Source organism: Leucoraja erinacea, chromosome 24 (assembly GCF_028641065.1).
Source record: "Leucoraja erinacea ecotype New England chromosome 24, Leri_hhj_1, whole genome shotgun sequence".
Classification (NCBI taxonomy): domain Eukaryota; kingdom Metazoa; phylum Chordata; class Chondrichthyes; order Rajiformes; family Rajidae; genus Leucoraja; species Leucoraja erinaceus.
The window spans coordinates 23816088-23830209 of NC_073400.1; the positions used below are offsets into that span (position 1 = coordinate 23816088).

The 14122-nt window shown below is 42.7% G+C and overlaps 1 protein-coding gene across 1 annotated transcript in view; it reads left to right on the plus strand.

Moving 5' to 3' along the window:
* slc5a8l (solute carrier family 5 member 8, like) overlaps window positions 1–12321 on the plus strand; it is a 32497-nt gene extending 20176 nt beyond the window's left edge. The window contains exons 9-15 of the mRNA XM_055654804.1: window positions 419–528; window positions 1679–1746; window positions 3615–3701; window positions 5972–6174; window positions 6755–6858; window positions 8273–8367; window positions 10684–12321. Coding sequence (XP_055510779.1) covers window positions 419–528; window positions 1679–1746; window positions 3615–3701; window positions 5972–6174; window positions 6755–6858; window positions 8273–8367; window positions 10684–10809 — 793 coding nt within the window. The 3' untranslated portion in view covers window positions 10810–12321. The remainder of the gene's footprint in view (window positions 1–418; window positions 529–1678; window positions 1747–3614; window positions 3702–5971; window positions 6175–6754; window positions 6859–8272; window positions 8368–10683) is intronic.
* The last annotated feature ends 1801 nt before the right edge of the window (window positions 12322–14122 follow it).

Below are 14122 nucleotides of genomic sequence, written 5' to 3' on the forward strand. Positions count from 1 at the left end.
GGGGAATCAAGAAACATATTTAAGGGATGAGGGAGTGAAGATTTAATAGGAACCTGAGCGGTAACTGTTTTACACAAAGGGTAGTGGGTGCATGGAAACAGCACTGAAGGAGATAGTTGTGACAGGGACTATCACAACATTTAAGAAACATTTAGACAGGGACATTGGATAGGACAGGTTTAGAGGGATATGGACTATATCGAGACAGGTGGGAGTAGTGTAGATCATCTTTGGTGTAGATGTCAGTCGCCATGGGCAAGTTGGGTCGAAGGGCCTGTTTCCACACTGTATGATTTTATGACTCTCTGACTCTATTAGTCTCTCTTGCATCAACACACTGACTCCTGCCCATTGATCTATCTCTGGTACGTTGTCCTCCTGTCTCCTGGCACTGATTCTTTCCCATTGATGGCTCCAGTACAGTCTCCTCCAGCATCAACGCACTGGCTGCTGTCACAGTGGAGGACATCCTCAAACCTAACTTCACCTTGTCTGAGAAGAAACTGGCTTGGATCACAAAGGGCCTCAGTAAGTGAGACATTATGGTTGTTAGTAACCTAATATACATAGCATTGTTTTCACTCACTGTGTGTGAAGTGTATATCAGCACTTCATTCATTAATCCTCTTAACTAGTTTAGTTTAGTTTAGTATAGATTAGAGGGCAGAACATGGCTCTTCAGTCCACGGAGTCCGTGCCGACCATCGACCCCTGCACACGAACACTTTCCTGCGCACGCTAGGGACAATTTACAATTTAACTAATCCAATTACCTACAAACCTGTACGTCTTTGGAATGTGGGAGGAAACCAGAGCTCCCGGAGAAAACCCACGCAGGTCATGAGGATAATGTACAAACGAACGTGCAGCACCCGTAGTCAGGATCGAACCTGGGTCTCTGGCACTGTAAGGCAGCAATTCTATCGTTGCACCACCGTGCCACCCTAGGGAAGGTCTTAAGGGCATCTTATCTATAAAGTCAAAGGTTATATAACACCGAAACAGTTTGCTTGTGCCAACAAAGTTACCTACCTCAGTTAGTCCCATATCTTCCAAACATTTACAATCCACATGCTTATCCAATTATTTTTTTTGAGCATTGTAATTATAGCCGCCTCTACTACTTCCTCTGGCAATACATTCCGTAAACCTGTTCCCCTCTTAGACAACTCATCACATCTGAAGGCCCTCGAGCAGTGGATCAAATCCTTGGTCATCTGTTATAGAACTGCTGTTCTTGGGGGGCTGTGAGCAGAGTGGTGATAGTAAATGCAGGGGTAGGTTAGCTGGCCCATTCAAACCCTTGTTTCAGAGATAGGACCCACTTCATAAGTTCCAGGAGAAGAATTTGACTATTCGGTCCATCAAGTCTACTCCGCCATTCAATCATGGCTAATCTATCTTTCCCTCTCAACCCCATTCTCCTGCCTTCTCCCCACAACCCTTACTAATCAAGAATCTGTCAATCTCCACCTTAAAAATATCCATTGACTTGGCCTCTACAGCTGTCTGTGGCAATATATTCCACAGATTCGCCACCCTCTGACTAAAAATATCCACTCTTGGCATCCACAGCCCTCTGTGGCAATGTGTTCCACAGATTAACTACTCTCTGACTAAAGAAGTTCCACCTCACCTTCTTTCTAAAAGACTGCCCATTGTTTGTTTACTTTCTTAGGTCTCATGTTTGGAGTCATCTGCATTGGAATGGCTGCATTATCCTCCTTGATGGGAGCTGTGCTCCAGGTAGGATTCAGCTGCATTACAAAGAACTTTATACCTTTAAGCTGATGTTGGCGTTCGTAATCAAGAGTATTGTTGTTTCTGGTGAACAGTGCAACCTTTCCTAAACTTTCATGTCAGGGAAGCAATATCAATACACCTGGTCTATTCAGCCGTTCAATCATGGTTGATCTATCTTTCCTTCTCAACCCCATTCTCCTGCCTTCTTCCCACAACCCCTGACATTCGTACGAACCAAGAACCTGTCAAAATCCACCTTAAAAACATCCATTGATTTGGCCTCCATGCCTTTCTGTGGCAATGAATTCCACAGATTCAGCACCCTCTCAATGCCTTTTACTAAAGTACATGTAGATGATATCCATGGTCCTACCCTCATCACTCACCTTTGTCACCTCCACAAAAAACTCAATCAAGTTTGTAAGGCATGACCTGCCTGCACAGTCATGCCAATTGTCCCTAATTAGCTACTTTTCTCCCAAAAACGAGTAAATCCAAACCCTATGAATCTTCTCCAATAGTTTCTCTACAATGAAGTGAGGGTCACCGCCCTATAATTCCCTGGATCATTTATTTTTCCTTTCTTAAACCAAGGAACAATATTGTCCACTCACCAGTCCTCAGGGAGGTGGCCTTTGGCTAGAGAAAATACAAAGATCTTTGTCAAGATAGACAAAAAAAGCTGGAGTAACTCAGCGGGACAGGCAGCATCTCCAGAGAGAAGGAGTGGATGATGTTTCGGGTGAAGAAGGATCTCGGCCCGAAACGTCACCCATTCCTTCTCTCCAGAGATGCTGCCTGTACTGCTGAGTTACTCCAGCTTTTTCTGTCTATCTTTGGTTTAAACCAGCAACTGCAGTTCCTTGCTACACTCTTGGTCAAGGTCCCAGCTGCCTCTTCTCTTATCTCTCTCAATAACCTGGGATAGATCCCATCAAGCCTGGTGACTTATCCACTTTAATGTTGTTGAAGAGACCCTTGTTAATGTCACAATGCCCCAGCACATTAATCTACCCCACACTGATCTCAGTATCCTCCATGTTCCTCTCCTTGGTGCATACCAAGCAAAGTTTTCATTTAATACCTTGTTTACATCGACTCCAAGTTTCAAAAATATATATACTGAAATTATTATGTTGTTTATTATGGTGTTTACGGAGTTCTATGTTTACATATCTGTTGTGCTGTTACAAGAAATAATTTCATTGTTCCATTTTGGAACTTACGACAATAAAACACTCTTTATCTGACCATCTCCCTGCTTACTCTCTTGTTTATAATGTACGTATAAAATGCCTTGTTAATAAGGATCTGGAAATAAGCCCTTCAGCCCACCAATTCCACACCAACCACCAAGCACCCATATACTAGTTCTGTCCTACACCTTAAGAACAATTTATTGAAACCAATTAACCTATAAACCGGCATCTCTTTGTAATATGGAAGGAAACTGGACCACCATGTGGTCACAGGGAGAACGTACAAACTCTGTACAGACAGCACCCGAGGTCAGGATCGAACCTGAGTCTCTGGGGTGCTGTAAGGCAGCAACTCTACTGCTGTGATCATTGATCGGCGCGGACTAAGTGGGCTGAAGAGCCTGTTTCTACACTATATGTCTCAACTGAACTAAACTAACACAAGAGAATGAAATGTGGTTACCCATCTAAATATTTCCCAGCTCTTGTAATTTACCATATTCCATCATCTTATTTGACGACAGATCGATTCAAATGTTACAAAATAGGGAGAAAAATCCAAAACCGGATGCTTCCAGAATTTGTTCATTGGTATCACGGAGAGCATTTGAAGTGCCTCTGTCCCACATGAAGTACAAATGTAACAGCTCTGCATCTTCTCCTTTGTTCCAGGCTGCCCTCACAATATTTGGGGTTATTGGAGGTCCACTGCTTGGATTCTTTCTCTTGGGCATGATATTCCCTTGTGCCAATTCAACTGTAAGTATCTGGGAGAAATCTGGCCTCTAAGGCATCTTTTGTTTCCGATATTAACTCGCTTTTAAATTCTCTGCCTGACTCGCCCGGTTATAGAATGGTTAGTGAAATTCTGGCAAAATGATTCGGCCAGTTGTGTGGCTTTTGGAGCCTCAAAAGGCTTCTAATAATAATAAAAATAATAATAATAATAATAATAATAATAATAATAATAATAATAGTAATGTTCATAATATGTGATTGGAGCAGAAATTGGCCATTCGGCCCATCAAGTCTCCTCCGCTATTCAATCATGGCTGATCTATCTTTCCCTCTCAAACCCATTTTCCTGCCTTCTCCCCATTACTCCTGACTTGAAGGAGAGCTACAGTTAGTTGAGATCACTCACTTCCTGCTTTGCTGGCCGTGCCTGCTAACTTTACTGGGAGGAGGCAAAGATGGAGAGGGCTGAGGGTTTTCTAGAAACATTTTCCCACTTTATCTTGATGGGGGAGTGATGGCTTCAGTTCTCCCAGGACCTCATGAAGATCTGTCTCACCCCACAGCTACAGAGGAGGCCCATATCTGTTGCTCACAACGTTCAATATGATAGTGCTTGCAAATTATTTATACCTCCAGCTCTTTCCTGGCTGTAGATATTGGTTGTTAGCTCACTGTTTAAGTGAGGTTACTGAAGCTCTCTCTTCAAAGAGAGCAACGTTCACCTGCATCTGTTTGGGTGCCGAGTGGCAAACAGTTCCACCAAGAAGGCAGGAATATCCAAGATGCACAGAGCTAGTGGTGGTAAATGTGCACAACTGAGGGCCAGGAGGAGAAGCCAAGATGGTCCTCAATTTTGGGGAGCCCATCATCATTGTGCTGTCTCTCCAGACATGCTGCCTGTCCCACTGAGTTACTCCAGCATTTTGTGTCTATCATTGTGTCAATGACCCTTATCGGTAACCATGACCAGAAAGTAATGCTGGTCAATACAGATAGCCCTCATTATAATGAAACATGGGGTCAGGGAACAGTGCCCATTATTGCCGATTGTCCGCTATAACTAAGTAAGGGAAACAAGTTGTTTTCAAGTTAGTTAATTTAACAAAAACTGTAATTTTGTTACTGCAAGCTAAAAGCACTAAAGGCAGTTTGATACATTGTTTAATAGAGTATCATTGCACAAGTATCATTTGAATCAATTGCTTGTTTATTTCCATGGACTCCCGCAGTATAGTCCCTCCGTCACTATAACCAAATTCTGTTATAAAGAGATCTGGAATAACGAGGGTAGACAGTACTAAATTCCCATTGACATCTCCAGGATACACCTGCCTCCTGTGCCCAATACACAACAAACATCATGTTAAACCAGAGGGCCAAGAGATATCCCCATAGTACCTGCTTCCTCACAACCTCTGGCCCTTATCTACAAGTGCAAATGGTCGATATATCCTGCAATCTAATCCAACATCCAGCTAACATTTCAGGCCTCCACAACCTGCACCTAATACACAATAGAATTTAGCAACAATGTGCCTCAACAAAAATTGTTCGCCTGTTGAACACCAGAGTGGCGCAGCGGTAGAGTTGCTGCCTCACAGCGCCAGAGACACAGGTTCGATCCCGATTATGGGTGCTATCTGTACGGAGTTTGTACGTTCTCCCCATGACCTACATGGTTTTTTCAGGGATCTCTGGTTTCCTCCCACACTCCAAAGACCATACAGGTTTGTAGGTTAACTGGCTTGCAAATTGTCCTGACTGCGCAAAGGATAGTAATGGTGTGCAGGGATCGCTGTTTGGCGCGGGCTCAGTTCCCGCGCTGTATCTCTAGACTAAACCACTATTCAATGGACCTTTCCCAATACCAGACATTCCAAGAACCCCACGTCACCAAGTAAGGAATCCAAAGAACCTCGCAGAGATTACTCTTTTATTGTGTTTAAAAGTGTTTTATTAACACTTTTATTGTTGATGGGGTCTTGTTCTATTAAAATTGGGATTAAAACTGTATTTTACTCCTCGTCTCCTTTTTTTAAAAGTCAACTTTCTTTCATTTAGTATTCCCACCTTCCTGGTGGACAGAAGTCAGCCTGATAATTGCATTTACAAGTTCCAGAATTCCTTCCTTCTTCTTCCATTTCCTCGTTTTGAAGATATCCCTTAAAACCCACCTCTTACCTCATCTGATATCGTTCTTCCCTAACATCTCCTGTTGCTCAGCCTCAAATGCTCCTGGGCGATGTGTAAGGAGCTATGTAAATGGAAGTTGTTGTTGTATTCTGTGGCAGGGTGCGATATCTGGCCTCGTTGTCAGCTTTGTGGTGACGCTCTGGGTTGGGATCGGAGGGCAGATCTACCCTCCGTTCGATGATAAAACACGGCCCCTTCCCATCAGCACCGCGGGGTGTCTGTTCAACGTCACTGAGCCCACGGGGACTGCCACTGTAAGCACCTGGACAACAATGAGCCAAGTTACAGAGCCGGACTTCAGGTAACAGCTGATTTAGACTGTTCAACACATGCGAGTTAATATGTCTTCAGATTTCAGATGGGTTAGCATGGATGAGTTGGGCTGAAGGGCCTGTTCCCATGCTGTATGACAATGGCTCCAAGGGATGTATTTTGAATTTGCTTTTAAAATTGTATTCTATTCTCTATGGGGTTTTTTTTTAAAGTCTGCTTTCTTTGATTTATTATTCCCTCCTTCCTTGTGGACAGAACTCAGCTTGATAACTTCATTTACAATGAAACTATCTAAGGACAGCACAGTGATGCAGCTAAGGGGAGCACAATTGCTGAGTTGTATCAGGGAGTAGCAAAGACCTATTAACAAAAAAAAACACAAGCAAAGAAGTGGAGGCAAATAAATAGTGTCATTTTAGGTTGTATCTCCAAAGGCCCAGTGGCTTGACTTGTGTAGGAACCAAGGCTCGGTACTTGGGAGAATATTTTGGGCAAATTTCTCTTTATTCCATTTTTAGTTGACCTTTCGTACACAGTTTTTGCCATTGAGGTCTTTGCCACCTGAGATCTTTGCCATACTTAAATGCAACTCAATTCTTCGATTTCAGACCAGGAATCGCCAACACATGGTATTCACTCTCCTATCTCTACTTGAGCCCATTAGCAACCTTGATTGTTTTGATTATTGGGCTCATCGTCAGCTTTCTAACAGGTTGGTGCATTCTATACAAGCAACTCTTTATTTTAAAGGGGCATAACATCATTTTAACCTCTGAGTGCGTTCAAAAAATGCAACAACCAAATGGTACCAACCAGAGAGAGAGATTTGTATTTGTGGGGTGGCACAGTGGTGCAGCGGTCAGGTTGCTGTTATTAATAACCCATTATCTGTTATTTGCACTTTGTCAGTTTATTTATTCATGCGTGTATATATTTATATTATATTATATGGACACACTGATCTGTTTTGTAGTAAATGCCTACTATGTTCTGTGTGCTGAAGCAAAGCAAGAATTTCATTGTCCTATCAGGGACACATGACAATGTGCCAGAGACCCGGGTTCGATTTTAACTATGAGTACTGTACATACGCAGTTTGTATGTTCTCCTTGTGACCTGCGTGGGTTTCCTCCAACACTCCAAAGACTTACAGGTTTGTAGGTTAATTGGCTTGGTATGATTGTCAAATTGTCCCTAGGGTGTAGGATGGTGTTAGTGTGTGGGCACCGCTGGTCAGCATGGACTCGATAGAACCTGTTTCCACGCTGTATCTCTAAACTAAACTGAGATTAAACTACTGTGAAATTCCTAAATTGGAGCTCTGGACTTTGAACTAAACATCCATCCCAGCTGGAATGATTTTGGAATGTAGCACATGGAATGGGAATGATAGACCTCTGTATTTTGTATCAGACGCCCATTTGAACTCTAAACATGAAACAAACTCCTTGCTTGTGGAAGATAGACACAAAAAGCTGGAGTAACTCAATGGGACAGGCAGCATCTCTGGAGAGAAGGAATGGGTGACGTTTTTGGGTGACGTTCAGACTGAAGAAGGGTCAGACTGAAAAATGGTCTTGACCCGAAATGTCACCCATTCCTTCTCTCCAGAGATGCCTCCTGTCCCACTGAGTAACTCCAGCTTTTTGTGTCTATCATCGATTTAAGCCAGCATCTGCAGTTCCTTCCTACATGTCCCAGACTTATGGAACCATGCTTGAGTTTCGGAGTCACCCTGAGAACTTTACACGTTGCACCAGATTTTTAATGAAATATGCTGGAGATTCAAGCACGGCATGAATTTCCCATCACCGTCCCGATAGGAATGAGTTTAAGTCACGTTGCTGGTATCACATTTCCTCCCTAATACGAATAACTTTGAAATTCCTATTTCTTGGAGAAGATACAAAAAATGTTCCCATGAAGATAACGCCCCTTTATAGGTTAAATAAAAGCCCTGTTTTTAAAAAACTTTCCAAAGCCGTATTCTAACTATTGCATTTCTGTGGTTTATCGCAGAGAGGAATTGTGTAATGCCGTGATCGCCGTGGATGTAAGCTTTAGGAGCTGATGTTGTTTTTCTCAGTGGATTGATGCACTCTGCATCTTGAAATTGTTTCTTACAGGAAAAAGCAAGCAGGAGGTGGATGAGAGGCTCCTGATCACGAGGAAGAGTCTGGTGTGCTATTCCTACTTTCGCAACAAAGATGATCACTCAGAGGTACTCAACAGGGAATGTGGGGTTAAACTCTGCTTTCCATATAGGCAGCATAGTGGCGCAGTTAGTAAAGCTGCTGCCTCACAGGACCAGAGACCTGGGTTCAATCCTGACCTTGGCTGCTCTCTGTGTGGAGTTTACACGTTCTCCTTGTGACCATGTGAGTTTCCTCCGGGTGCTTGGTTTCCTCCCACATCGCAAACAAATGTGTGGATTTGTTCGGTTAATTGGCCTCTGTAAGGAGTGGATGTGAAAGTGGGATAACATAGAACTAGTGTGAACGGGTGATTGGAATGTACTCCATGGGCCTTGGGGCCTGTTTCCATGCTGCATCTCTACACTCCAGACACATTTTCAGTGGAGTTATAAACCATACTAGATATTCACTTGTGACCAAAGACCCTGAGCCTCTTACTGCCTGGAGTTGATTTTTACATTGCTGTAGAGCTGTTTAGTCTAGCGAAGAGGGGAGGAGGTACTGGGAGATCCAGGTTGAAGTGATGACAATCCGATTATGTGAACGGGATAGTGTAAACTAACTCATGTTGCCACAAGCCGATGATGATGGTGACCGATTAAGAAGAGGCTCACATGGGACATAGGTGCCTGCACCAGCCAATTGTTCTTCATTCATTCTCTTCATTCATGCAATCAACATTTGGTCAAACGCCCATCTGAACTTAGATCATAACATCATGGGGACAAGAACGGGCCAAGCTGCTCCTCAGGCCCACTGTCAATTCACTCGTCCACCTCAACTCCATTTCCCAATCTTTTACCCAAAGTAGGTGAATCAAAAACCAGAGGATTAGGTTTAAGGTGAAGGGGGAAAGATTTAATAGGAACCTGAGGGGCAACTTTTCTTCCACAAAGGGTGATAGGTTTGTGGAACAAGCTTTCAAAGGAGGTAGTTGAGGTAGGTACTGTCACAATGTTTAAGAAACATTTTAGATAGGAACCTAGATAGGATAGGTTTAGAGGGATATGGGCCAAGCATAGGCAGGTGAGACTAGTGTAAATGGGACATGTTGGTCGGTGTGGGCAAGTTGGGCTGAAGGATCTGTTTCCACGCTATATGACGCAGTATGTTCAAGATTTAGTCAATGTTTGTACACTAAATCACATAATATGGAGATTGAGCATGAAAGTAGACCCAAGAACAACGAACGGCCATGAACCTATTGCGTGGTGGAGTTTGTTCTTCCTGCAGTAAGGCCTTTACCTGCTTCCTTCATGTCCTTTCAGTGCATGCATTATGGTGTGGCACTGCCACCTGCAGGCAATCTGTGATACTGCAGATCGCCCCACATTGTGAGCTGCCATTGAAAACATTCCTCGTTATTCTCAATGGGTTGTCGCCACTTCAGACGATGATCGGCAGAACTCCCAGAGATAGCAAGTGAACTGGGATTTTATACAAGTGATTGTAGTTCCCTGAGAAGAACCTCAGAAAATTCCTGCTGGTGTATAATCAACAGTTTGAGATGAGTTTAAGTTTGAGTTTATTTTATTGCCACGTTCACTGAGGTACAGTGAAAAGCCTTTGTTGCGTGCTAACCAGTTGGCGGAAAGACAATAAATAATAATAATAATAATAATAATTTTATTTATAGAGCACTTTAAAAACAAACATAGCTGCAACAAAGTGTTGTACATCACTAATCATTGACAAAAAAGTTAATACACACCAAAAATAACAATCAAAAGAAATAGTAGGAAAAGACATGCAAAATAAAGAAACATCAAAAACACCACAAACAGAAGCAAAGCCTCAGGCATGTTCAAAAGCCAGGGAGTACAAATGTGTTTTAACACTGGATTTGAAGATGGACAGTGAGGGGGCCTGTCTGATGTGCAACGGCAGGGTTGGATACGATCGGGCCATCCACAGTGTACAGATACAGGATAAAGAAAATAACATAAATAATAAAAAGCAAGGTAAAGTCAGCAAAGTCCGATCATAGAAAGTCCAAAAGTCTCCAATGAGGTCGGGTCCTTGAGTCATTGCGGTAGGTATTCTGGTCCTGGGAGTCAGAGAATGGACAGACCTGAGAGGAGATTAAGAAGAGCATATTTAAAGTAAGACAACCTTGCTGTGGGAGTAGAGATTTAAAAGAGTGGAGCGATTGTAATGCATGATTGCAAATCCACTGCTGTGACTAACACACCAAGATTCGCCTTGGTTGGGCGCTGTTTTGGGCAGATTTCTAGTGTAGGAAGTTGCTTCTAAAAGGCCTCTAATTACCCCGTCTACCCGTCTTGCCTCCGTGATGATCTGTGATCTTGCTCCTTCAGCGTGTTCTTTCTCCGTGCCCACAGGTTAAAGACGTCACGGAGAAGACACACAAGGAAGAAGATAAGGGCCAGGAAAATCCCGGCTTCAGTCATCCAGAGGTCAACAGTTTTGAGAAACAGAGTCCCATCCTATCCACAACATATTTATAGACAATATATGTTTCACCTTTCAACACAATTATATTGCATGACGTATTTCCCAAGTTGGGGAATTTTATTCCTTTGTATTCCATGTATTCCATGTATTGCCTGGAACATCTATGAGATGGGTTTACCGACTATCTTAATGAAGTTCTGCTGAGCTGTCTCACTATCCCCCTTCACACACACCCCACTTACTGAACTATGAATGTTTCCACTGCATTTCAATGAGACAATCCCACCATAAACAGCTCTGAGGATTTTTTTGGCATTTAATTTTAACCAACTGTTGCCTGTGAGTGAAAAGTGGATAAAGACTTTATTGAACATAAATATTGGAGTGGAATTAACTTGGTTGTCAACTTGCACTCAACTGCACACTTTTACATTCTTTCACTTCAATGCATTGTGAGACCAATGGCCAACAAAAAATTACACATTTAATGCTGGCGCCCAAAGATGAATTATTCTTCCAGCATTTGCCAAACAACTGCCAGATCTTCGTTTAGTTTAGTTTAGTTTATTGTCACGTGTACCGAGGTGTGGTGAGAAGCTCTGGACACCCGCTCAATTTTGAACACTATTGTGCTGGCTTGTGTTGATTGTGTCAATGTTTATGCGCCCATGCACTGTTATTTTGTGAAGAGCTTCAAATAATATAACGTAATCTATAATTACTAATTGTTACTTTGATAATAGTCTTAATTCAGCATCTCTATGCATGGACTAAAGACTTAAATGAGACAGGTACGTCTGGTCAAACCGTATTAACTTCTTCTTGCGTATGGCGTGCACAGCCTAAAGTTGTAAGACAACTTGTTCTGTTTGATCTTCTGTTTGTGCACGCCAGGTTGATTGCATTCGTCGAAACAGGGTGGACCACGTGAAGGTTGCAATCTCCCACCCCAACCGTATTAACTAGTAGAGGATTATTCTACATAAGATGTAGTGTAATCTGTTACTTGCCAGCCAGTCAGTGGAAAGACTATACTGTACATAATTACAATTGAGAAAACCACAGTGTATAGCGATTGGTTTAAAATAGTGGATGGATTGTAATGAATGATTACAGATCCACTTCTGGAACCAGCACTTAGAGGGTCACCTGACTTGGGCGTCATCTTATGTATTATAAACCTCTACTGGTTATTATGGTTTGACCGAGGTACCTTTCTCATTTAAGTTTTTAGTTCATGCACCGACCGAGGTGTTGAATTAAGACTATTATTAAAGTAACAATTAGTAATTATATATTATATTATTTGAAGCTCTTCACAAAATAACGGAGCATAGGGACATAAGCATTGACACCATCAATGCACAAACCAGCACAAACGAGTTCAAACTTGAGCAAGTTTCCAGAGGTGAGTTTTTGCACAAGTTTCTGCTCAATTTAATTTGTACATCCTCACAACTTGAAATCCTCCAGGAAGAGTACAATCAGGCAACACTTTACAGTGTCATTTAAAAATACATTTTAAAATGTATTATTCATTAAATTTGAGTAAAAATGTTTCAGTCTCGTTAATAAGATAACTTGGGTTTATTACATAAATAAGCACCGTTAATCAATCTAGGCAAATCATCTGACCAGATTACTGAAGACGATTTATAAAATCCATGCCGAACAGGCTACTAATTACACTTATACCCTGGTGAATTTCATTGTAAACTAAAACGACTGATAGGCCTCTAAAAACTTGTTTTTATTCTTTTAAAGAAAAGTTTTATTTTAAAAGCCTTCAAGTGGATAAAGTTAGTGGAAACTGATAAAGGTGATTGCTTGTGTAGGAAGGAACTGCAGATGCTGGTTTACACCGAAGAGAGACACAAAATGCTGGAGTCACTCAGCGGGTCTGACATCATCTCTGGAGAAAAGGAATAGGTGACGTTTCAAGTTGACACCCATCTTCAGACCGATAGTCTGGTTATATACCCAGTTTTATGGCTTGAGTCAATTACCAGTGTTATGTCATTTTTAACAGGCCCAAACGATTACAGTAACTCAGCCATTACGAGGTGTAATTTGTGCTCTGACTGTGCTGCCTTTTCAACTGATTTAACAGAAGTGGGGAAATTGGCTGCGGACAAACCCCCCCGGCCCCTCCAGCATTAACTGTTGGTATTTGCACAATCATATTATTGGCCTCAGTCCCAGCAACCAGTCTGGGAGACACACCAGCTCATTGACTTCAGCCAGGTGAGTGGAGCAGGATTCCAGGTCAGGCAAGGGGCTCGATCTACTGCATGGTGCCTCTTGCATGCCAGCTCGGGGGACTATTTCTGTACACTTGCTAATCGAGGATGTGCTAATCGAGGATGTGCTTGGGTATGGGAATATGATATTGGGTATGTGGAGTTGTACAAAAGTAGTTAATTAAATTCATTCTGGATAAGTAGTCAGGATAGACGGTCAGAACCATTTTCCCAGGATGGAAATGTCAAGCACTAGAGGGCATTGCTTTAAGGTGAGAGGGGCAGAGTTTAAAGGAGATGTGCAGTGCAAGTTTTCTACACAAGAGGGTGGCGAGTGCCTGGTGTGCTGCCAGGGATTGTGGTGGAGGCAGAAAAGATAATGGCATTTAGGAGACTTTTGGATTAGGACTTAGAGGAATATGGATCATGTGAAGACAAATAGGAGTTGATCTTAACATCATGCTCAGCACAGACATTGTAGACTGAGGGCCTGTTCTGTGTTCTATGTAAGTGTGAGGTAAAAGGAAAATAAGACAAGGGTACAAACTATATAATGGTGGGATACTATGAAGTGCAGAGAAACAGAGTGGTATTGTTGCAACCTGCTGAACCTGGTCTGCATGTTGTGCCAGTCATGTAGGGCTAGAAGGCACCATTCACCCTGGCAGTACCAAGCCCGCAATGTAACGTTGATGGAATGAGCCTTGTCCTCCACAGTGCCACAGTAGGTGATGCTGCTGTTCACCGTTCCAGGGACCTGGGTTTGATTCTCACCACAGAGGGTGGCGTCTGTGCAGATTTCTGCCAGGTGCTCCTGAACGGGACTGGTGGGATTGTTCTGTATGGGAGCTGGCATAGACTTGATGGGCCCAATATCCTCTTTCCAGATCATAGAGGAATGTGGTAAAGAAACAGGCCCTTCGGCCCACTGTCTGTGCTGACCAAGCACCTGTTCACACGTCCCCTGCATTGTCTTTCCACTGACTGGTTAGCACGCAGCAAAAGCTTTTCACTGGACCTCGGGACACGTGACAATAAACTAAACTAAAATGAATCCCATTATTTATTTTCCCTACATTCCCATCGATCCCCTCTAGATTCCACCACTCACACACACGCTGGTGGC